Source organism: Desmodus rotundus, chromosome 5 (genome assembly GCF_022682495.2).
Source record: "Desmodus rotundus isolate HL8 chromosome 5, HLdesRot8A.1, whole genome shotgun sequence".
NCBI lineage: Eukaryota > Metazoa > Chordata > Mammalia > Chiroptera > Phyllostomidae > Desmodus > Desmodus rotundus.
In genome coordinates this window covers 56,227,303-56,253,009 of record NC_071391.1, presented here as the reverse complement: position 1 = coordinate 56,253,009, position 25,707 = coordinate 56,227,303, and the positions used below count along the sequence as shown (strand labels likewise).

Genomic DNA, 25,707 nt, shown 5'->3' with positions numbered 1-25,707 from the left:
AGAGTGATAGGCAATAGCATTTCATCGTCTCTCCCATACAGTCTGTCATTTGATCACGTTCTGTTTAGCACTTGATAATAAACTGTCTTTGTAACTTCTCCCTCTTATGAACTCTCAAGGCATTTTCTCTCTTTACTCAATTTTAGCACATTTTATTCCATTTATCAAGTTTTAGTACACTGAGCAAGTTTTATCTTGTACCAGCCTACCTCTTCTATCAGAGAGTAAACTCCTTAAAGTCAGGAACTATGCCTCCTGCACCTAGGCCAGAAAGCACATGAAGCTAATATTCGTTACGTGAATGAATGAATAAACAATAACTATTTAATATATCATCTTCTAGTTCTTTCAGATTATGTTGTCTCTCCTAGCAAGACTGGACATTGCAGGAGGGCAAAGTCCAGGTTATCACACAGTGTTTTTGCACCTAATACCTGCTAATAAACTCAGAAGTACTGCCCACTTAGCTAAATCATTTAGCAGGTTGCTTGCAAAGTATGTTTGGATGAAATTATCTGAGCACAAGTATTGGTTAAACTAAGAACATGAATTTATTTAAAGATTTTACTTTGTAGCCTTCTTATTAACGATAACAAGTGGTTTCACTTCAAACCACATTGCTTCCACTTACCACTTCCACATATTTGAAGGTGTCTCCAGTGTGCAAGCATCATTCTAGCTGATGAACGAAAAGGGTAAAAATTCCTGTCTTTATAGCGCTTGCATTCTAATGAGGGTGGTGGAAGAAGAAATAAGTGACGTATGATGCTATGTGCTGATACATGCAATGCTCAAGGATGAAAAGAGAACAATAACAACAAAAGGCTTTATTAAAAAGTGATACTTTAGTAAAGACATGAAGGAGGTGAGGGAGTGATCACATGAATATCTGGAAATGAGGTTCCCAGGCAGCCGTCAGAGCAAAACACAAGCCCTAAGGAGAGAGTGTACGTGGTGTACTTAAAACACAAGGACCAAAGAACAGCGACCCATTAGATCCGCACAAAAATGTTCAGTTAATTTCTGAGTTTGCAAAGCTGTGATGAGGTGTGAGCTGCATGTTAAGTGCTTAGCACAATGCCTTGCACATATCAAGTGATAAATATTATTACAATATGTGAGTTACATGAGAACAGCCTCTGAGAACATTCTTAGGTAAAAAGCACCATGAATTGATGGTGATATTTTAGGGTAACAACTAGGAGGTTCTTCTGCCATGTCTGAGTCAAGTCTACCTGATTCTGATGCGTTACTTCCCTACATAACTACTTGCTAATATTCTTATTTCTGGAGGATAGCTACTTACTGGTGTTTCTAAATAAGCTCATTTAAATGTAGTCCATGGAGCTTCAGTGAGTGAGCTGAGGGAGCTTGGATTTATTCTATCCAAATGCCTGAGATATCTGGCATCAGATGGGTCAGCAGACTTCTCGTACAGTGTTACAACACTGAGACGAAGGCCCTCCTGCTCAGAACCCGGTGTTCCACTCTCCCCTGGCGAGGGGTATGGTTGTTCTCATAGGCACGGTCCTACAGACATCCTCAACGTGAGCCAAGTTCCCTTAATGGATGTGCTGGAAAGAGCTCAGTGTTACCGAATCAAGAATGTAATTTGAGCTGTGGGGACAGGAAACAAATTGATCATTTTGGCTCACATTCCTGAATCTGAAGCAGTCCTTCCCCATCAGGGAAGGGTTTCCAACATGATGCAGTTAAATTCCCAAATGTTCCTGGATGTGGAGTCCCTAATTTAGATTTGCTATTAAGCCCTTGAACATATTTTCAAATTCTCAATGGAAAGTAGGCTGAGATTCTAGTATGTTATTGCATGCATAATGCAATAACTTTTTTTTTTCCTTTCCAAATTGGGGTGGGGTGAACACCTCTAATTTCTTGCATTTGGGCAAAGAAAATGAACACAGAGCATTCCCAGGATTGCTTAGAACGGTTGGTCTGCCAAAGACTGCTGAGATTACTAGACTTCGAAAACTTTGTTTCCTAAGCAAATGCAGAAAATAGAGTAAAAATCAATTTTTGAAATCAAAATTAAGTACCATGGTTAAGTCTGTTTCTGTACCTAATAGAAACTAAGTAAAATGGAAAAGAAATAGAATTAATTGGGTTCTCTTAAATTCTTTATTGATCCACTTGTAATGTAGGCCAGGCAGAAACATATGCCCATACTACACTGTTGATAATTGCTGTTACTAAATGTTAAATGATGCTAGGAATGGACAGGTGTGACATTTCATTAGGAGGTGAGATGGAAGGAGGAGAACAGAAATTAGACAGTGGTAGCATAAAAAGGAAAATAGTTTTTGCTAAAGTGTCCCAGTTTCTTCTTTCTTCATTGTTTTATATTTCTTTTTGAATCATGTAATTTTGTCTTTTTTGACCCTTCTTTTTAAGAAAACCAAATATATTCACGTTTTACATGCTTAGTGTCTTTTTATGTTTTTAACAGCTTTGTTGAAGGGTAATTAACATTCAATAAACCACTCATATTCGGCACATGTAATTTGATAGGTTTTGATGTATGCCACCACCTGTCCATCCATTACCACAATCAAGACAATGAGGAATCTATCACCACTTAAAGTCTCCTGTGTCCTTTTGTAAACCTTCTCTCCTCTTACCCTGCCACCAGTCAACGACTGAGATGCTTTTTGTTGCCATGGATTTGTTTATATTTTGTAGAATTTTATATAAATGGAGTCATATGATATCTGCTCTTTTTTGTCTGGCTTATTAAACTCAGCTTGATTATTTTGGGATTCATTCATACTTGTGCTGATACCAATTGTTCATTTCATTTTATTGCTATGTAGTACTTCATTGGATAACTGTAACTCAATTTGTATATTCATCTGTTGATAGACATTTGTTCTCTTCCCCAAGTTTTTTGTTGTTATAAATAAGACTGTCATGAAATTTGCATATAATCATTAAATGAACATACGCTTCCATTTATCTTGGGTAAATGCCTAGGAGTGAAATTGCTGGATCATGTTGTAGATATAGTGAAACTTTTAAAGAAACTGCCAAACTTTTCCAAAGCAATTGTATTATTTTACATTTACACGTTTACATATTTTTCTATCACTGGCTGGACACTTTTCTCAGGTCAGTTGGTAACAGGAGCATACCTATTCCCTCAAGGTGGGCAACCATGCAGAGGTCAGATGCTGCTTGTTTGGGAGATTTTAGGAAATCTGAAGCATGAGCCAAGACTGGTCATTTGTATGGGAAAGCCATGGGGAATGGTTGGGTGGGCCCACAAGTTGAGTGGGGCAGAGTCTCATGAAATCGCCAGGGTGGTTCAAATAGTGTGAGCCATGTCGATGGAGACTCAGATACAGCATTTGTCTGCCAGCTCCGTGAGGGGAGGGTTCAGCAAAGGAACGATGGCAGCATTTTTGTTTGGGAGAAAGCTGCCCTTCCAGCCCTAATCCTGAAGCCAGGCAATTCAGTGCCTCCCCATATGTCCCTGACACCTTTTAAGATGCTGCCTCGGCACTGGAGCTCAGAGCGAGCGAGTCTGAGTAAGTTTATATGGGAGCCCTTTAAGAGGAACTGCTGAGCTCATAGAGCCACAAACTTTGCTGGTGTTTACAGACACAAGTTAAGCGGACTTCTGTTCCCAGCACTGGCCCCCTGAACTAGGGCTTCTGATCTGGGGCTGGGACCCCTGGCTCCTCAGGGGAAACCTCAGAAGCTAGATATTCCTCCCAATTTTTAACTGCCACACCTGTGTATGAAACCACCTGTTCCCTCTCTCCACCCCTCCTACCAGTCTCGATGTCGTTTCTCCTTTAAATTCTTAGTTGTAGGACCTCTGTTCAACTCGATTTGGGGGGGTTCTGAATAATGGTTGTTCTGTAGTTCAGTTGTGATTTTGACGTGGCTGTGGGAAGTCCTGAGTCTCACATTTACCTCTGCCACCATCTTGACTAGAAGGTTTCCTAATTTCCAGTCAGATGTTGGCTGGCATTCAGACTCTGCTGCTTAGTTCATTGGCCTCCAGAAAGTTGCTTAATTTCTCTGAGTCTATGTATGTGTATACTGCAGCCACCTCCTACAATTTTCTGAAGGTTTAAGGAGATAAGTAGTTGTGTTTGCTTCATATGAAAAACTTGATAAACATTAGCTTTGATAAGTATAATAACCACATAAAATGTAGTATCCAAACACAAACTTCAAACATCTGTATGTAACTTTACTTCAACAATTTTTTAGCCCTCACCATTTCATTGAGCTTATCTTTTTTTTTTTTTTTCCTGGTTCTTACCTCTCTCCTAGAATACATCCTTTTTACCCAGCTTAAGTCCCGTGGAAATTCATTATAACCACTTCCATGGCCTAGACTCTCAATTTTCTTGTCCTTTTGAAGACTCTGTGCATTGCTTTCACAGATGTCGCCGTTCAGTAAGGAAACCATGCATTCAGTAGATAACTGGAAATGTCAAAATGCTCGAGGATTGGTCTTTGAGCTTCTTCACTATCTCTTGACTCTAAATACCATTTATATTCTGATATCTTTGTAACGCTAGACTTGTACATCCAGCAGGTTACTTGATATCTGCACTCAGATGTCTAAAAGATAACTCCAAGTTAACATGTCCAAAACTGAAAGTTTTATTTTTCCTGAAAAATCTGCTCTATCCATGCCCTGTATTTCAGCTCATCAGAAGTTTAGCATTCTAGCTGCTCTTGCGAACAGCTTGCAGTCCTCCTTGCCTGCTCCCTCTCCCTCATACCCCACAGCTACTATCTTCAAAATATGTCCAGAACCTAACCGCTGGTTTCTTTTTATTTCCATGTTTTGTCCAAGCTACCATTACCTTTAAACTTGGTAATTGCAATAGTTTTTTTTTAAACTGTTTTCTCTGCTTTCAGCCTTGACCCACACTCCTTCAAATTTTCAAGACTACAGCAAGAGTGATCTTATTAAAACATCAGTCATATCATGTTATTACTCTGAAATTGCTTCCTACCTCATTCACAGCAAAAGCCAAGAGTCCACAACAGCTGGGAGGCCTACAAGACCTGCTTTCCATCTTCCCCCTCACTCCCCTCTCTGTCTGACCTCATCGGCACCATCTTTCTCCTCCCTCTGCTTTAGCCATAGTGACTCCTTACTGTCATCACACCAGCCCTAGGTCCCTTCTTAAGGACCTCACATAGAATATTCTTTCCTCAGATATCCTTCTGGCTTACTCTCATTTCCTTACAGTCTTTACTCAAGTTACTTTTCATTGAGATTTACCTTAATCAACTTCTCAAAAAATTTAACTACTTTCAACCCTTTATTCCATTTACCTGTTTCATTTTTTGTTTAGCATGTATCAATATTTAATGAACTATATATGAATATAATTAACATGTATAGCCCATTATAATCTTTCTCATTACCTTTCACCTACCTAAATGTAAGCTCCAAAAATTAGGGATTATTGTCTGTTTAGTTCATTATTTTATCCCATCGCTTAGAAAACATGGCTGGAGAATAGTAATACTCAAGTAAGTGTTGAACAAATGGATGAAAGGAGGAAGGATTTTTTTTATCCTATTGCTTAGCAGACATATATACTGCTGCCTCTTCTGGGATTATTGCAACTTAAACATATTTAAATGTTAACACACCATCACTACTTCTATTTTTTGTATGGATGTGAAAACCCTCAAGGCATAGATTAAAATCCCTAGAGCACACTGAAGTAGAAAATATCAAATTATTTGCAACAACACTTCTTTTTTCTTTTTTTTTTTGTTATTTACACTATTACAGGTGTCCCCTCTTTCACCCTCTCCACCCAGCCTCCCCATCCTTGGCCTTCCCACACTGCTGTGTGTCCATGGGCTTTGTACATAGGGATGTGTGTTCTTCGATTAATCTCTTCCAGCCCCCACCCCCCACTCCTCTCAGAGGAGTCATCTTCTATGTTCTGCGAGTGCATGTCCCTGGTTTTATTTTGTTTGAGCATTTTTTCATGTCTATTGGTGCATGTCCTTTTTGGAGCAGTGTCTATTCAAATCATTTGCCTTTTTTAAAAAAAAATTGGATTGTTTGTCTCCCTGGTGTTAAGTTGTATAATTTCTTTATGTATTTTGGAAATTAACCCCTTATCAGATGTATCATTGGTAAATCTGTTCTCCTATACAGTGGGTTCTCTTTCATTTTATTGATAGTTTCCTTTGCTATGCAGAGAAGCTTTTTAGTTTGATGTGGTCCCATTTGTTTATTTATCCTTTATTTCCCTTCCCCCTTATTTTTAAAATCATCTGCTTTAGAAGAGTTTAGAAAGAAAATTTGGAGCCCTCACCTGGAAACCACTGACCATGAAAAAGAATCAGCAGGGTTAAAAAATGAGTGAATTAAATCTCTAAGAAATTCGTTAATGAAAGTTTCAGGCAGATAATATAAAATGAGAATACTTAAAATTATAATGAGACAAAGGGAGAAATAGAAAGTAAAATGAAAGAAGAGGGTTCTCTAAAGCAAATTTTTCCTTTGCCTTAGAGGCATCTCCAAGTCCCCTGGACTCAGATCTTCAGCTGCTTTTGACTCCATGTGCTCAGCCTGTAAAGCACCTGTCACATTTTATAGGTTCTATCTCCTGAGTTATTCCTTCTTTCACTCATGCATTTTGTAAATCCTTTCAGTGGGCTGTTTTGCACCAGGCACTTTGTTAGGCCCAGGGAAGTTAATGATGAAAAGGCAAACATGGCTTTCTTGGGATGCCCCACAAGCAAATCAAAGAAAATACATATACGAAATAGATAATTGTCAGTTTGATAAACATTGTGAAAAGTAATGTACTGTGCTAATGGAGTGAGTCGGGGATCTAAAACTAGTCTAGGGTGTCAAGAACGAATGTTTCTTACATTGCTCTTTGCCCTTTTTTCCTACCACCATCACACTAATTAGGACCCCATTATCTCCCGAATCCCCAGCTCTGACCAGATGTGCCATGACTAGGCATTGACTGGCATTGCCTGACTACAGTATGGCTGTAACCCTTTCATCCTCATTTCCCACTCTTCCTCAGACACTTCTCATGATTTCCAACATTTTTACTTTTATTCATGCTGTTGCCTCTGGTACATAAATGCACCTTTTGTTTTGACCTGTTTTCTAAGGCCCAGCTCAAATTTTCTCTCCTGTAGAAAGCCCACCTTCCCCACTCCAGCCATGGGCTAGTGAGTGCTACCTGAACTCATGGCACTTGCCCCTTCTTCATTTCATGTACTTTTATTTCATCATAAGCCATTACATGTTATTTCTCGTATTGTTACACTATGTCTAAAAGGTAGGGCTATCGAAGACCAGACACGTTTTCAAAATTGAGAAATGAATGAGGGAGAACCAGGATTAAAGCCTAGTTTTTTTCTAGGAGAATATGGGCTTGGAAAAGTTACTTAATTTCTTAGATGTAGTTTCTTAATTTATAAAAAGAAGATATTATCTGACTCAGAGGCTTTCAAATGATTAAATGAGATGGGAATATTTTCCAAAGTGTGCGATACTTAAGATGGCACGTAAGAAATGTTGAAAATAAATACTTATAAACAATTTGTAAGTAGAGTATGAAACATTAATTCTCTTTTCAATTATACTTTTAAAATTATTTCTCATTTTTATTTCACTTTTTCATTGTATTAACATGATTCTTTTTTCAATATATTTCAAATGAGTATTCTATTTTAATCCATTTTATTATATTTCATTGTATGTTACTTATTTGTGGATAATGAGCCTTATTTTTGTTGATCCTGGTAATCAATTCTCTTTTAAATTCAACATATTTCAAAAGTGAGTCAAGTTAAGTTTAAAAGAACCTAAATAAATAACAAAGAGTTAGTAGGTAAATAAATACTGAGATAAGGTACATTAAGTACCGTAGTGGGCAAATCTCTATCTTAAAGACAAAATACTTTCATTTCAGATGCTTAAGGTAACATATTTTATATTGAGTGGTAACCTACCCAGTCGCCTCCTCCCTTTTCTCTCTATTTAGCCATGAAGGATAATATTATACTTTCTTTAAACCGTATATGTTCTTTAAGATGAAGAGAGGTTGCAATTAACATCAGGGAGATTTTCAGCAACACTATCTGTTAACGACATTTGCACTGAGGATTTCAACAGCTGTTGTTTCTGTTTTATGTAGGTGGCAGGAAGAAAAATGAATGGTTTGAATATATCCATTGGTGTGGATATTTTTAAGGAAATAAAGGAGGGAGTTTATTTATTTATTTATAAGTATGGTCTTATTTATAAAATTTTGTAAAAGATACCCTGTATCTCTCTGCGGAAGCGGGGGAATGACAAGGTGAAACAACTGACAGCTGGTATACCACACATCAACAAGTCTCATTCGTTCACCTTTCAAATCGTTGTTTTTCAAAGCACTTAGAACCTTCCTTACAATGACTTTGATTTATCTCTTTTAGCATGAAGGTGAATATGAGGTAAAAATACAAATAGAGGGTAATAATAAATGCTTAATGTGTCCATATTCTTCTGCCTTTTCTTCTCCCAGGAATATGAAGCAGTTTAATTCAAGTGATGTGCTCATTCATTCAGCAAATATCTATTATATTATTCAAATGTTTTCTAAGTGCCTGCCATGTGCAAAAGACCATGTAGATCTCTGAGGATACAAAAATAAATAAGGCATAGGAATTTTCTTGAATTGTCATTTAGAGGGAAAACATTTGAGTTCAAAGTAATCACAAACATGTAATAAGAACTAAACCTGAGATATGTACAAAGTACAACAGGAAACATTAGTTTTAGTGCAACAGAACAAATTGGCTCTGTCTAGAGGGATCAGGAGAGGTTTCACAGAGAATTATTTAGCCAAGTCTCACAAAATGTGTAAGAATTTCTCACAAGTAAATGACAGAGAGCAGGAAGTAAAATGGAAGGTTAGGACTGAAGGCGGAGTAAATAGCATGTGCAAAGATACAAGTGCACAGGGTACGTCAGGGAAACCGAATGCTTTTGTAAAGACCCAGAAGATAATATGGCAAGACTACAACTTCATCAAAAATTGGCCATTGGACTTAAAAGGTAATTGTTTTACCCATCAATTCTTGGGCCATGATGTCACAGACTAATAGATTACTTGAGTTTAAGAGGAATTTAAAAATTGATTATATAGCCCAACACCTAGAGGTAAGACAACTGGTAAAAATAAAAATAAAACTGAGTATTGACTCCCAAATTAATACACCCCCTCTATGGATAGAAATGATTCCATTGTTGAGATAGCTAGGATACTGGATTATCTAACTGAATTATAATTGATGAGAAAGTCCCCGTGCCAAAGGGCTCAGGTTAAATGTGTTGTTTAAATGTTTGTGTTTGTGGCATGCTTTGGCAAGGCATGTAAATTTGAAGAAATTCAATTGAATCCTCTGTAACAAAATTATTCAAATACGCTTCCTTTAGCATTGTGTAGCTATTTCAGGAAAACTATGTTTACTGCTTTTTTTTTTACTCCCAAGTCAATGTTCTTGCATATTTCATTAGATACCCATTCTTTCTTGGCTTCTGGCATGATATTCTACTTTGCTCCTTACCTGTATCCACTCAGCTCTGCATTCCTTTTGATAGACATTGTCTTATCAGTTTACACCCTCGTGTAGCATACTTTAATTGTAAGCCTGTGGGCAAATCACAGCATGTGGATCCAGAATTACTAGTGGTTCAGGATCAATTTGAGTTTTCCTTATTTTGAAAGATTTTTAGAAAGAAGAGAGTCTCTGAGAAGACTGTCAAAAATTTTTAAAAAATATTCACAAAGTTTAAGAAAATATTAATCTGCCTTTCAAAAGAGACATCTTTGAAACCAAAGTCTTTAAATTTATGAAAGATTTTTACCAGTTGTCTTAACTAATTTTGAAAGAGAAGGTAGGATTTAAACATCCTCATCTTAACAGTGAGGATGGTTAAATGCAAACATAAAGAGACATAAAAGCATTCTTTACTCCTTCATAATAGTAAATACACATTTTCTCTCTGAACTGTTGTGCTTTTTGTCTTCTCTGAAGATTAGAGGATGAAGAAATACATAAAATACATTTTTATTGTGCCCATAATGTATGCGAGGTATAGGTCTAAATACTTTACATGTATTATTTGATTTGATACTTGCAATCAACACAATGGTTTCCATTATTACCCCATTTTATACACTTGGCATTACTTGTCGAAGGTGGCAAATGTGGTAGTTGTCTACTTTACTACTAACTTTAGGTAATTAATTATTATATGATAGTGACTTTTGAATAGTGTTTTAATTAGGTGACTTCCCAGAATCTTTTGCATGCAACATTTTACAGTAAATCGTATTATCAGACATGCTAATAATCAAATAGGAAAACCTCATGTGCAGGCCAATGAAATTCTCCAGTTTGTTTTTGGGTTAATGCCAGTTTGACTTGGTTGAGTTTGTATAAAATGACTGCCAGTGCAGTGAGTTCCTGAGCTGGCTATGGTGTCCCAGCAGTAAGTGGCACTCAAGAAGGGCCCATAAGAGAAGGATGTGAGATTCTGATGCTCATACAGAGCAAGACAGTTGACCTTAGAATCATCCAAGGAAGAGAAATGAAACTGAAATACCTGCATATAACTCAGAAGTTAAAAGCATTCTTATTTAATGAAAGAGCTTCTAAAAAAACTTCATTTATTATACCAGAAGAACAATAAGAAAGCATGTTTCTATTATGAGTGGAAAAGGAAAATAAAAAGTATGTTTAACCCTTTTGTGTGGAACGAATAACACTAAACCAAATATTAATCACCAAATGGCTTCTGAACTAGTGAAATCTCCAGGCAACTAGCAGATGTGCAAAATTAGTCTGTACCAACAGTTGCACAACTGCAGGTCCCTGGGACTCCCACAGGAAGTAGTATCTTATTAAAGAAGATTTCAGAGTACAAATGTGCAATGACTTACAGAGACTGCCCACCATGAGTGGGCTCAGCGTGACTGGACTTCCAAGAAGATTAGGTAATATGCATATCAGATAAACACGACAAAGTAAATGTTTTAAATTAAAAATATAATACAGGATGGAATAAAAATCTTAATAAAAGAACAACACTGTGATAAAAGACTGGGTAGATTAAAAAAAGAGATATATAGAATCTCTAGAAATTAAAAAGATATACTAATTTATTTAAAATGAATAATTCTTAGATAGGTAAACAGTAGATTAAAACTTAAAATAATAATTGGATCTGAGGATATAACCATGAAAACAGCAAACACAGAAAAAGAATAATAGGATATATATGAAGCAATAGGATAGATAAAATGAAATGGTCCAGGAAAACTCTAACATGATTTTAGAAGGAAACAATAGAGAGAATGAGGGAGAAGAATATTAGAAAAGATAATGAGTTTTTTGTAACTCATCAGATTAAAGAATGACAATGAGTTCCAAGCAGAATTTTAGAAAAAAAATATTGTGTTGAAAATGCAGTTAAACAACTAAAAAAAATACCTTCAAACAGACCTGAAAAAGAGGCATGCTTTACACTGTAGCAATTTGATTGACAGCAGACATCTTATCATAAAAATACATAGATACCCAAAGACGGTGTGAGATATCTTCAAAATGCTGAGGGAAAATAATTGTCACTCTAAAAATCTCTGTTTATCTATGCTATCCTTCAAACTCTAAGGAGAATGTAGACAGTTCAGGAAATGTATTTAAAGGTCATCACAGATTTTTGAAAAACTAACTATTAAAATACGTACCTTGACAAAGAAAACATTTAGAAGAATTGGGCTGCTAAAAATAATGATGAGAAAATAAACTGATAGCATGTGGAGTTAGTTTTAGTAACCTTTCCTTGTAAAAAAAATAACTAATAGTGATGATAATAATGACCGATTTGGTGAGGAATAGAACTACTACAAGAGATAATAGCAGGTGTGGGGGGATATACTCTATAATACATAGTACTAAAATCCTATAAAATAGTAACATGGGTTTTTGGGCACATAATATATAACTTTATAAAGATTTAGTTGAAGAAATAGACCAAATGAAATGGGTATCAAAATTTAAAGCATACTAATCAATATAGTGTAGTATTGACACATAAATAAAAATAGAACAACCACAAAAGAACCGAGAACAATTATATGCATACTCACATGGTCTAGACATATGACTTAGGAACATTACAAGTCAGAAAGGAAAAGAAATAGCATTTTTATATACTAGCAGAAAAAAAGAAAAAAGGAAGGAAGGAAAGAAGGAAGGAGGGAGGGGAGGAGGGAAGGGAGGGAGGAAGACGTCCATACAGACGGGGACAGATAGATTCCTATTGCACACAATATATGTTTTCACTGAAAACCTATTTGTGAAAAGAAAAAAATTAAATTGTTTAGGAGAAAAATATAAGATTATGCATTTATAAACTTGGAATAGAGGAAATTTTTAAGATACAAACCTGTACATATATATATAGGGAAAATGTTGGTGAATTTCAGTACATTTAAATTTTGCTGAGGACTCTAATAACATACAATGACTTTAAAGGACAAGTCATAAGTTAGGAACAGATATTTTCAGCATATGTAATAAATACAGAATTAATGTATAGAATATATGATATTTTTATAAATCAATAAGAAAAATACAACCTAATTTTTATTTATTTTATTTTAATTTTTCACATTTAATTAAATTTGTTAGGGTGACATTGGTTAATAAGATTATATAGGTTTCAAGTATATGTATCCATGATACATTATCTGTACATTGCATCGTGTGCCCACCACCCAAAGTCACATCATCTTCCATCCCCATCACTGTATGTTTGACCCCTTTGACCGTTCACTGCTCCCCCACCCTTCCCTCTGGTAACCACCGTACTACTGTCTTTGTCTGAGTTTCAGCTTTATGCGTACATCTGTCTGTAAGTGCGTCAGTTTGTACACATTGGTTTTGATATATACACATACAGTTATAGTGACCATTTTTCTATTGTCCGTGCAGATAAATCATGCAGAGAGACTTAGCCATTACTTTGACTTTTATATACATTCACACAAATTATTGCAATTTTTATAGATAACACTTATTATTGGGCTTATAGAATATAGAAAGCACCCCCCCAAAAAAACAGTAATTTTATTGCTGAGCTTTCACTTAATTTTCACATATCTGTTATATGCCATACTACATTAAAATTTCTTTCTTTATACACCTGTGTCCCCAACTATATAGGACTTCCTGAGAGGAGGGATTGTATCTTATTCATTTTGGGGCCCCCAGTGTTTGATGTAAAGCAAATAATCATTATATTTTTGTGAAGAAGTATTGCTCACCTTTTTAATCATACAAGTAAAATATGAATATATTATCATTGTAGAAGACCCAGATAATACACAATATATGGAGCAAAAGTAACTGATTTTTATCTTTCCTTTCCTCTACCCTCTACAGAGGTATCTAACATCAATATCTTGGCATTTCTATGAACTGAAGTTAAATGGTATGTTTATATATTTTTAGTAATACTATTTACTATAGTGTATATCCTACACCTGCTATTTTAATAATGCACTAATACCAGATGTTAACCAAAGGGCAATATACATATCAGATATGCAAACAAATCAAACAAATATTTGAATGTTTATTAGTTTTGTACATTAGCTTGTTTATGTCTCAAACATGTGTTTTCTCTGGTGTATATTAAACACCTAACCTAGATAGTTTTTCAAGCTAGTAGGTATTGGTTTCGCAGGTTTAATGTTTAGTCTGCTTATATAATTATCTATGATATGTCTAGATGATTTTAAAAAGAAAATCATTCATGTGCTAAGCGGAAAATGTGGTGGTATAATACTTAATAGCTTGATTTAAACATTGCACTTACCTTGAGAACTCAGAGGAGGCTCACATGGTGTGTGTGTTGAGGCATGAACCCAAAGCTGCTTAAAAGGATTAATGTTGCATCTCAAACTCAGCTGTACTATAAGGCTTCTGTCATATGAGAGGTATTAAAAATGAAATGACAAAGGAAAAGGTCTGTCCAGGTATTGATGATATACAGATGGAAAGCATCTGAAAAACTAGTTTTCCTTACACAGGTAACTGCGAAAGTTGTTCATCTCAATCAGGACAGCAATAGTTAAAGACCATTAGGATTTACTGTGGCAGCTGCCCCGCTTTGGAGCAGGCACATCTGTGCAGAAACCCAGGGGAAAGCATTGTGTAACTATGGCAACGGCGTCGTTTCATTAAATGGTGTCCATCTTTCAAAAAACTTTTACAACTGAAAATTTGTGGATAGGCTCCGATTGACTCTCTAGTCTTTAAAGTTGTGGATTTTCCTTCGTCACAGACACATTCAGCAAATATGTTTTGAATATCTACATCACGCTAAACCTTCGCAGAACATAAACATGGGCCCTGACTATAAATGTCCTACTCCGCCTGCCTTTTCTACCACCAACTGCCTATTTGAGGAACAGTAGTTGTTATTGTTATTTTTAAGATAATCTTAGCTGGTAGTCCAATTTATTTTCTTCAAAACTCCGTCCTTTAAAAGTTTTACAAAGGCCCTGGGTCAGGTGTGTGAAGAAGTTTCATTAAAGTTTTAATATAAAAGTAAAACCGACCAACAAAACGATCAAACATCAAAGACCTCTCCAGGCCCCACTTTTAGTGACCTAGGAAATCTTAACTTATGAAGAAAGTGCAAAAATTATTTTATGATCTGGCAGCCCCATAGGAGTAAATTAACACTCTTTGATTCCCCCCTTTCATATCTGTGGTTTGAAAGCTCAACATTTTTTTCTCACCTCTTTATTGTGTGATTCCATCTTAAAATGTTAAAAACAGAATTTTTCTTACTCATTAGTTTAGGGAGAATTGCTGCCCTTCTTTTCATCTACTTTTTTTCTGTTAACTGAATCGTCTTTCAGCTGCAACTGGGCTTAGACAGACGTGGATGCAGAAATAATGAATGCCTTTAGCAACACGGCAATATTAAGCTAAGCTGTGTTCCTGCTGAGTGGCTGTTTGAAAACTAAGCAGGACTATTTATTTATTTATTTATTTATTTGGATTTCCATGGCACTTTTCTTCCAAAGAGGACAGGGTGTGATGTGGAGAATTTCAGGGGTTGTCTAAGAGTGTCAAAAGGAAATGAAAGAAAGTGGAATTCGTAGAAGTGAACGCACAGAGCAACAACAGCGAGAACTGATGGCAAAACCAAACCCTAGGTGGCAGCTAGGCGTATTGCAGAGGTAGAAGGGTCTGGACTGCCCCCAGGGTGCCACTGTGGGCTTCTCAGGACACTGAGTCGTTTTACCAGAGTCTATGCCCCTGGTGACCACCAGACAATTCTCTGTTCAGAACTCACATGTAGAGGCATGAGCCCAATATAAACTCATGGGGCAGGAAGGGGCCTTAAATAGCATCTGCCCAGTTCTCTTAATTTACAGATGAGGCAACTCAGACTCAGAACAAAGAAACAAGTTAGAAGCAGGGTCAGGGTTAGAACCCAGATCATTCTTTCATTCAGCAAACACACTCCGAATGCTTCTAAGCACTCTTCTAGGCACCGAGGTTACCTTAGTGATGAACAGGGACATGTGTTCTGACTACCATTGTCCTATCCCATACTGCTTACTAACCACCTGCCTGTGAGGATATCGGATATACCTTTAAAACAGCCTGCTGTTGACTAAAGACCCACACCTCTTTGGGGGTAAACCTCAAGGGACATATAGTGCGAGAAGGGAGTTCCAGTCCAAGTATCTGTAAGTGTGTTGCCATTCTTTGGACATTTCTCTCAGGTCAGCTGGAAACATTTACTGGATTGAATTTTGTTTGAATGTCACTGGAAGGAAGATTTTCCAGTAATGTTTTTTTCTCTAGTATTCTAGGTAAAGGCTTACATACTCTCTCACTGGACAAAATACTTAATCCTTAAAATTGACTTTACCTGTTAAATGCCTCACAGTCCAAACCCTAATACGATAACTGAAATTGAAAGCACCTACTGGTAAAATCAAACATGAAAATTCTGCAAAGGAGCACCGTGTGAGAGCTGACATAAATCACAAATTTACCTGCCCAAAGGCAGTGTTACAGTCCTACGTGTCACACACTGGCCCTCCCTGCAGGAAGACTTAAGGTTGGTTTGTTTTTAAAGAGTAGATTGCTCTGTGTTGGTTTAAAGATAGATTTACTCTCCTCGCCATCCCCTAGTCCCCATGCTGAAAACCTGTGTTCATTAAAGAGGCCCCAGCTGCTTTAGAGGTAGAACCAATGAGTTTGAAAACTTGGGGACCTTTATTCAGGCACTTGAGAGTACACTTCCTCCCGCTCAGTTTGTCATTTGTCCCGGGCCAGTCTCCAAAATACAGTGTTACTCTTGTAAGCTATGGGTAAGGCTGGCTGAGCAGAGATGACTTCCCCTGGACCAAACGGAGTTGAGGAAGGGGTAAGGACGCCACTCTCTGTTTCCAGAGTCCGATATTCTCATATTCTCCGAGGATCGGAGCAGGATACAGGCTCTAAGGACACCTGTTTGTGTTCGCAGGGCCAGGTTTGTGGGGGCCCTGCCTCTCCCCTGTGCCCGGCGGCTCCTGTTTTGGCAGATTTACCTCGGAGGCTGTATGTGGGTCTCTCTCTACGACGCCACTGCCGCCAGTACGTACCGTCAGGAGAGAGGGAAGCCAAGCGAGGAGTCTAGCTGCCGGAGCCTAGAGCGGGAGGTGAGCCTCCTCCCGGAGGAGTGGACTGCGGCTTCCCTTCCTCCAGACACACATGGAGTTTTGGTGGTGACGGTGCCGAAGAACTGCAGACAGATACTTAGCTGACTGGTTGTGTGAGCTGGCGAGGAAGGCAGCGCCCGCCTCGCCCGGAGCTCCTGCTGGCAGGATGTAAATGTACCTGCAGACTGGCCAAACAGGACCGCCTTCCCCCCCAACCCCTCCCTCCTCCCACCCTCTCCCTCCGCTAACCAGTATGAGAGGGACGGGGAAAGCAACAGCCTGCAAGTGACAGCTCCCGCCCGATTCCGTTTGTCTCGGAGCCGGAGCCGAGGTGGGAAATCGTGCAGCAGCTTCATTGTGAATTTCTGCCATTAGCATCGCTATGTTTGCCTCTATCTGGTATGCCAAGAAGCTGGGTCGCAGGTTCGTGCACAACGCCAGGAAGGCGAAATCCGAAAAGGTATGGAGCAAGTGGGGGTGAAGATTACCTTTCCTATTTGCCAGCTGCCTGCTCTGGACTGCTAGTCTGAGCACAGACGCAGTCTTGATTAGCTCGGGGTGAGAGCTTGCCTCTCACTGGGAATGTTGTCCATGCCACTTCCAGAAGGGACGACTTTTGGAGCCTAGCTACTTAGGAGCGGAGTATACAGGGTTAAATAGAATCATTAGCTATTCTAAATAAATACTTGGTGGTATCATCCATTGAGACAGGGTCTCCACAGAGACTTAATTTTCCTTTAAATGACATAGGGTGAAAGCACGTGAGCAGCTGCAATTTTTGCTTCTTCAGGGAGCTCTCTAGTAAACTTGTTGCTGTACTGCATTATTTTTATTACTACAGTCTTTGGTTCTGAAGGGGGCATGATAAATCCCTCAGCCTTTCTCCGGTACTTGCATCTCAGTCGGTGTCCTAGGAGTACATATTGGGGACTCTCAGTAACATTGACCAGATTCCACAGGGGTGTCTGACATTTTTTCAAATCAGCAAAGCCATCATTTATAAAGTGTGTACAATGAGCAAGAATTGTCTTTGTAATCACATAGCCATGGGCATTTAGAGGATGGCTCTCTATTTCTTTCATTCAGCATGACTAGTTGTTTCAAGAAAACCTCTATGTAGATTGACCTCCTTAGTTATCATTCTCTAAGAAATGAAAATGGCCTGTAAGTCCTCAGATGCATTATCAGCTTGTATCTCTAATGTGTCCTCTGGTTTCGGAGCACTAGCCAAGCTGTCATATTTAGGTAATATGAATCCAGTTTGATAGGGTTCAAATTGGGGAAATGTTGGGGAAATTTCCAAAGGTAACAGAATTTTGGGAAATGGAGATTTTTTCGTATTACTCTAAGCATGCAATCTTTGGTCCAGTGTCCTTTCTGCCTTAAATCTACTCATGAGGTTGATCCAGAGATGGCTTTGTTGGCCTGTGGCATAGTCCTCCCTCTCTGTTGTGAAGGTCCCTTCGATTTAACTTGCTATTTGTTTCTTTCAGAGTAGGAATGTTGATAACAGGAACAAGAATCCAGTGATAAACCAAGATACAATTGTTTGTAGTGTGAAAAGAGAAAACGTCACTGGAGTTCCGACCTCAGGGTTGTAACCTTTTAGAATACCCAGAACTGAAGATTGTAGAATGGTGGCAAACTAGTTATTTAATGACATTTTGGTGGGGGAGGGAGAGGCAAGAGTGGGGTAGAATTGATCCCTTTTCCATTCTATATGTCACAGGTAAAAAGACTGCAAATGTAATTGTTATGTACCAGCACCATTTATATTGAACAGTTGGGTTTTAATGATTTCTGTTGTCTGTTTGTTTGGGGGTTTTTTGCTTCTCAAGTAATTTTTAAGGAAAAAGACTTGTAAGTAGGTTGTTTATTGGAGCAAATATTTTGAAAAACTGCCTTCTTCCTCTGAAAATTATAGGTTGTATGGACTGTCGGGGACCACAAATGACTCTGAAAGCCACTGGGAGATAATGCCTTGTGCCAAATTAATATGCAAAGAGAAGTTGAATCTTCTAGTGACACTTAATTCAGGCTGGGGCCTGAATGTGGAGAAAAGCAGTCCATGAAATTTAGCGTATAGAACCTAAAAGGATGTTGACCTGACAAAGTAACACAGGATTCTATCTCTGAAGTGTGGGAAGAAGCCAGTCAGGGGACTCTGGTATTTCCCTTTCATTTCTGTGAAGGCTAATGAATGCTTAGAACAGGGAAGAGGAAACCACTGTGGGGTTAAGGGTTTTAAATTCTTTATTTATCTTAGAGAGTAGGGGAATCAACATTAGAGAATGGAAGTGTTGTTCCTTGAATGATAAAAAACAAATGAAAAATGATTATTTCTAATGCCCTTGTACTAGCCAGGGGAGCCAGGAGGAGTTAATTTTGAGTACTAGGTGATGATAACTAAGAAGAAAAGGGCATCTCTGTTTTTTCTTTTCCCCCATGGAAATTGTATTCACAGAATTCCTGGAATAATTTAAAAGGTGGGCTGCCTTGAACAATGAAGGCCCTCCATCAGTGCTTGCTGGATGGAAATAGTTGATTTATTCTGTGTACCTAATTTTATCACATGACTTATTTAAGCCAACTATTGTGAATTACTGTTTGTATAATGAGCTCAGTAATATACTTTAGCTGAGAATACAGTTAAGAAATGATACAGAAAGCTGAATAAATGTATATAAAGTGTCACTATAACATCAGAAATCACATAATTGCAAACACAGAGGGGGTATAAAGTGCTACTGACTATATGTTGTCATGCTTATTGTAAAATGAAGGAAGATGAATAAAATAAGATTATTATTGAGTTTTATTTAGAAAATGACTAGTATACTTAAATGCAAAAGAACTATTGATAGAGTAACAGCATATTTTAGTTTTGGGGGGTATAAATCTGTATCACAGACGGTAATTGTGATTTAGTTTTAGTATCCTCTGCAAATTTCAGCTTCGCTTTGCAATAGGTAGCATAGTTCATTTCTTTCTACTCTAATAAAACAACCTGCATCCATAATAGCTCATCAGTCCTATTTTAGCATTCAGAAGTGGTCTGGGAAGTATATTCCTCAAGGCTGGGGTTAATTGAAAAGCTAATTGGGAATGTGCAAGCCTAAATGCCATCCCCAAACATGCAGTATGCCTTATTCATGGTTGCCTGGTCTACTGTTTACTTCATCTAATGCCAACAGAATTAAATAGAAGCATGGGATGTAGTAATAATCACAAAAATAATAATGTTAACAGTAGACCCTGTTCACACACATTATGTATCACTTGCTTTATGCATAGAGTTTCATTTAATCTTCATGGAAATCCTCTGATGTTGGAATTGTTTTTCTTAAGTCCCAGAGGAATAGTAGCTAGCCCAAGGTCACAGAATTGGTAGTATCAGTGCTGGAATTTGAACTTGGGTTTCCCATTCTAAAAATGACTCCTTGAGTCTCTAGCATTCTTGTCTATCCTCCCATCATGTATTGGTCTTGTGGTGACGTGATTTACCGTTCGCTCTTGTCTTCCTCTTTGTATATTAAAATCTAAATTCATGAGGTTTACGGAATCAAAGTTACCAATCCTGTAACTCAACCTCCTGATTTCAGATATGACTATGTCTAAACTATCTTGAATAGACATTTGTCTGTCCTATTATTAAAGAATTTACACTATTTGTCCTGTTTAGTTGGATTAGTGTAGCAACCTATCGTCTTGGCATCTATTACTTCTTTTAAATAGCTAGTAATTGTCATATCATCATGAACTAAACATTGACATTTGTACTCATTGCTTATCCTATAGAAACTGAAGATGTCCTTGATCAAAAAGGACTTAAATGCTTTTCAATTGTAGATGCACCCTCCTTTCGAGCCAAAGATACCAGGTGATTCACAATGTCGTTTTTCTAAAAAGGAAAAGCAAAAGGCTCCTTGTTATTCTTTCAATAAAAAGATAGTTTTTGCCTACCAACAAATCCTGTGAATAAAATTATTTTAAATGTAGTAGTATGAGTCAAGAAAACCTGGCTGGAATAGAATATCTTAATTCAAATAATTATTCTTTGTTTATTTGACCCTGTATAATAAAGTTAGTGTCTTCCTATTATATCCTTTTGTCACATTTCAAGTAAAATTGCTTAGTTTAGTCAATCTCAAGATTGTATTACTGTAAATGGGCAGCTGAAGAAGCTTTACAATAAATTGAAGTGCAATTTCTGTTGGCATAATAATATGCAAGAGTTTAAAGACATTGTAAACCTTCACCTCCCTGTCAGCATTTTTCATTTGTTTTTGTATGTATGTATCTATGTATCTATCCACTTATCTATCATCTTTTAAACACGCACCCTGAAAAGTTAATGCACGGTGATTTAGAAAAGACTAGCATCAGTATCCATCACCTAATAGACACAACTATGGATGAACTTGGCAGCGATATATAACATACAAGTGTTGTAACGGATCCCAAATATCCTGAAATTAGGCCACGTGCACCTTAAAGAATTTTTTAAAAAGCAACATATTGGTTAAAGGCTCCTCCCATCTAAACCAAACACATTAATTTGACATAAACTAAAGTGAAGGATGATCTAGTAATGCATTTTCTGGCAGTATAGGCAATGAGAGAATAATGTCCTGGGTAATCCTGATATAATATAAAGAGCATTTAGCTTAAGGTGAGGGCTCAGAGGAAAGGAATTAAGTCAGTACTGTTCTTTGCTATCCAGCCTAAAGCCAATCCTATGGCTACTCTAGGTCTCAGTTTTTCTTATTCCTCAAATGGACAAACACCTATGCTTCAGTAGAACCCCCAAGTCCTCAAAATGCAGTTCAACCTGGTTTCCAAGGCCCATCAGGAAATGACCTCTGCTTTCCTTCTGTCCTCACACCTTGTCCTTCTTCCATGGATACTCTAAATCTAGTCTAAACCACCTTCAAATCCCTGAATGGCCCATGCTTTTTCCAGCTTCTAGGATTTTGCTTTCACTGTGTGGCTGACAAGCAAACCACAGGCTAGTCATACCCCTCACCTACTGCACTCTCAGTTTAGGTAACATCACCCTCACCCAGAAACCTTCCTGGGCCCCGACAAGCCTAGGATCCATCTTCATTGGCTCCCTCTGCAGTTATACATATGTTGAAATAATTTTTTATTTCTCCATAATTCTAATTAGAATGGATTATCTGAAAGTAAGATTTCAGAGAAATCTTACTCACTGTTCAGTCTTGCTCACTAAATTCTTGGAACTTAAGGATTGTGTGCAACATGCTTGTCTCTTGTACCCTATTTCATCGACTCTAGGTTGTCATCAGTTGCAAGATTGAATACATTATTTCATGCATTACTAAAAAAAAAAAAGATTGTCAATAGAACTATAACATGTTGTTGACTGCAAGACACATCTTGATTTTAGAGATGTTAAAATGTGAAAAAAAGTATATTTTTAAAATCAGTGAAGTAGGGCACAGCTGAAAAAAATAATGGGTGGTTTTATTTTAAGGATAAAATGAGTTAATATAAATAAAGTGTTTAAAGGTTTACACACTTGCTATCAAATTACTTTTATTTCTTTGCAAATCATATCATCAGTTGACATCGGGCAAAACAGTAGATAACCTAAAATACATCACATTTATCCTTGTTAACTAGACTCAACTACCTATTCTAGATTCAGGAAGGTAGATAAATAGAGGGAAAATGAAACTGAAGGTTATAGAAGAAGCAGATTAAAAGCAATAATCAAACAGAAACCATTTAGATTGCAGAAGAGAGAGCCTAAGAAGCCTACTGGACTCTCACTATATATTTATATGTCTAAACAACAACAATAATAGTAGTTAACTTTCAGTGAATTCTTTCTATGAGCCGAGAACTGTGCTAATGCAAAGTTCTAATGACATTATTACTATTATTATCAGTTTTTACAGCAGCAACATATCACCAGTAGGTAGCTGGGATAAGACACCATGTCTGACTCTAGAGCACAAGCTCTTAACTGGTAAATAATACTCTGTATGTATATGGGTATAGACATACATACTTACAGAGTACTCTATATTATTTAATACCATTTACTGTGTGTTGTACTGTATACATGATATGTGTTTACCATGAGTTAGATGTCAAGTTTATTTTTCCCTATGAAAGATACACTTAAAATGAATTGAAATGCAAAACCTGAATCTAGCTTAGGATACAAAGAAACATCCTGATGTTAAAGACTCTCTACTCCTCAGTGAATAATGGACTCTTCCTTTGTCTATTTCTGCCTCCTGGCAGGTTGAACAGTAGCCTGACCTGGCGAGAGGGAAGGGTACATTGCCCCCTCAGGTCCCTTTCTCAGAGCCTTCTGAGTCTTGGAGCGTGTTGGTTGTTGGCTGTGAGCAGCAGCATGACTCAGCGCCAGTGGCTGTCTAGCTGTGGTGACACAGAGGACAGGTGTTTGTCCATACTGAATGCAGCCCTGCAGTTCTTCCCTGTCATTTGGCAGGTGATTCACGTAAGAAAGTGGACAGTAGCACCTGTTCTGAGGTTCCCACACTGCTGTCCACCCTGGCGGAGAACAAGGCACAGCTGTTAGCAAGACAGGTATAGACAAAGGGAAAGGACAGAATCAGAGAAGTAGGGAGAGTAGGCTGGAGAGGAGGAGAGCAGGTTCCAAAAACACTGTAGAGTTACTATGAATAAAAGTAATGCCTATTTATTAAGAAGTTTACTTAAGCACTATGCATGTACTTTATGGGTATCATCTCATTTAATCCTCACTACAAACTCCTAAGGTAACCCATGATTAGCCCTTGTTTTATAGATGAAAAAGCTGAGGTATAAGATATTATGGAACTTACCCAAAGTCATAAGTAGAAGAGCCAGCATTCATAGACAGGTCTGGCCAAATCCAGAGAATATCACCCTAACCACTCAGACCATGCGCTCTTAAACTTTTCATGGGTTGGGTGAGCCAGTGATGTGGAGAAGGGATAGACAAACACAACAGCCATCTTTCTCTAATTGCCCCTATCTCTGTTGAGTTATTGTTTGGCTGATTTTTCATTGGGGATCCTCCAGAAATCAGACATCCAGATAGCCTACTTTCAGTCCACTTTACAGAACTTTAGTTGCAAAATGGTTTTGTTTTTTTTTTGTTTTATCTTCAATATACCTTTAGAACAGTCTTGCTCTACATGGTATTCCATGGCACTATATTGAGTGATGAAGATGGAAGGGGCAACTCTTCCATTCAGCAAGATTAGCTCAACCATGACGATTATTGTAAAGGTAAAATTGATAATCAGATAATGTACACTTCTCATTTGCATAGGTATTATATTTATGGGATTAGTAGAGAAACCATTTCATTTTAGATAAGACCTTGCAATATTTGCTAATAATTTCATCAGTCTTATTTCTCCAAATAAATTATTAAATCATCAATTAGGTTGTTAAATCACTATAAATTCTGTCCCATTCAGTCAACACATAGTAGGCCCTACATAAATCCTGGTTGAATGATTGACTTAGATGGAGTACTCTGAGCAGTATAGGAATGAAGACTGGACAGGGGTCACTAGGCCTGTGTGTTAACTGGCACAGTTCCAACAAGCCTGCCACCTTGGCTAAGTATCTCAATCTCTCTGGGTCTGAGCTTTTCATCTGAAATCAGAATCCTTCCATTCTAACAGTCTCTGATTATAATTCTGTTCCACTCTAAGCCTGAAGAGTCCTTAAAGGAAAGATTAGATCTTATTCTTCCTTGTGTTCCCAACACCTAGCATGATGCTTAGCAAAAAAACAAAACAAAACAAAAAACAAACAAACAAAACTAAGAAAATTTATGTCAAATGAATATATACAAAAGGCCTGGAATTTAAGCATAAATAAGAAGAATATAATGGAGACTCTATCTACTTTCCAAGTGAGAGCATGATAAGAGACATTCAGGGCTTTTCCTTCTTTACTGACTTTTTTCTTTGAAGAAAGAAGGAGTCTGAAGCATTTTCTAACCCTGGGGTTGGAGGCTCTAGTTGTCATACTCAACTCTATGCCACCAACTGAAGTGAAACAGACAATGGCCATCAGAATGCCAGAATTCTCTTCAACCACCAATAAGGCTACATCAAACTATCACATTTTCCAGCTGTTTTTGTCCTATATGCCAAAAGATTACAGGCTTGTGCTGGAGCATGAATGCTTATTTATTATACCTTCTTAGTCTGAAAATTCCAGTTAAGTAGAGGATTCCCATCCCATCTGCTATAGACTAAGCTGTGCCCTCTCCTTGGGGTTCATATATTGAAGGCCAGGCTCTCAGTTGTATGTGGACAAGTAGAAACAAGGCATTGAGGAGGTAATTAAGGTTAAATGAGATCATAGTAGTGAAGTTCTAATCTGGTAAGACTGTGGGCCTTATAAAAGGAAGAGAGATCTCGCTCTTTCTCTCTGCCAAGTGAGGAAACGCAGGAATGTGACCATCTACAAGCCAGGAAGAGAGCTCTTGCCAGAGATCAAGCCCTACCAAAACCTCTGCCTTGGGTTGCCCAGCCTCCAGAACGGTGAGGAAATAAATTTCTGTTGTTTAAACCACCAGTCCATGGTATTTTGTTATGGCAGCCCAAGCAAACTAATATACAATGGTTCCGTGGTTGCTATATATGGTGATGCTCAGTGAGGGATGATTTTCTAGGGCCCAGAGTCAGGGCATCATTGTTAGAGAGAAATATTTGACAGCTATGTGTTCTCTCTTACCCTAAGCATGTAAGTTCCAACAGACACCCAGCCTCTGCAGGATCAATGCCATCTGCTCTTATGAGCAACTAGAAGGGGTTATTAAAATTGGTGATAAGAAAAGAGGGAAGAGGTAGAGGGTAAAAGGAAGGAATTAGCTATTTTTTTTGGAGGATCACTGTATTTGTCTTCATATTCCAAAGAGGAGTGAATGCTCCCTCAGCAAACT

The 25,707-nt window shown here is 37.7% G+C and overlaps 1 protein-coding gene across 10 annotated transcripts in view; it reads left to right on the top strand.

The window, feature by feature from the left end:
* DLG2 (discs large MAGUK scaffold protein 2) overlaps positions 1–25,707 on the top strand; it is a 1,324,826-nt gene that overhangs the window by 437,999 nt on the left and 861,120 nt on the right. For 2 of the 10 annotated variants that reach the window (XM_053925685.1, XM_053925680.1), the window contains exon 1: positions 17,017–17,220. The exons of 7 other annotated variants lie outside the window; for them this stretch is intronic. In XM_053925685.1, coding sequence (XP_053781660.1) covers positions 17,143–17,220 — 78 coding nt within the window. In that variant the 5' untranslated portion in view covers positions 17,017–17,142. Of the gene's footprint in view, positions 1–17,016; positions 17,221–25,707 lie in introns of those variants that run through there. One more of the 10 variants, XM_053925684.2, reaches the window with a different exon arrangement.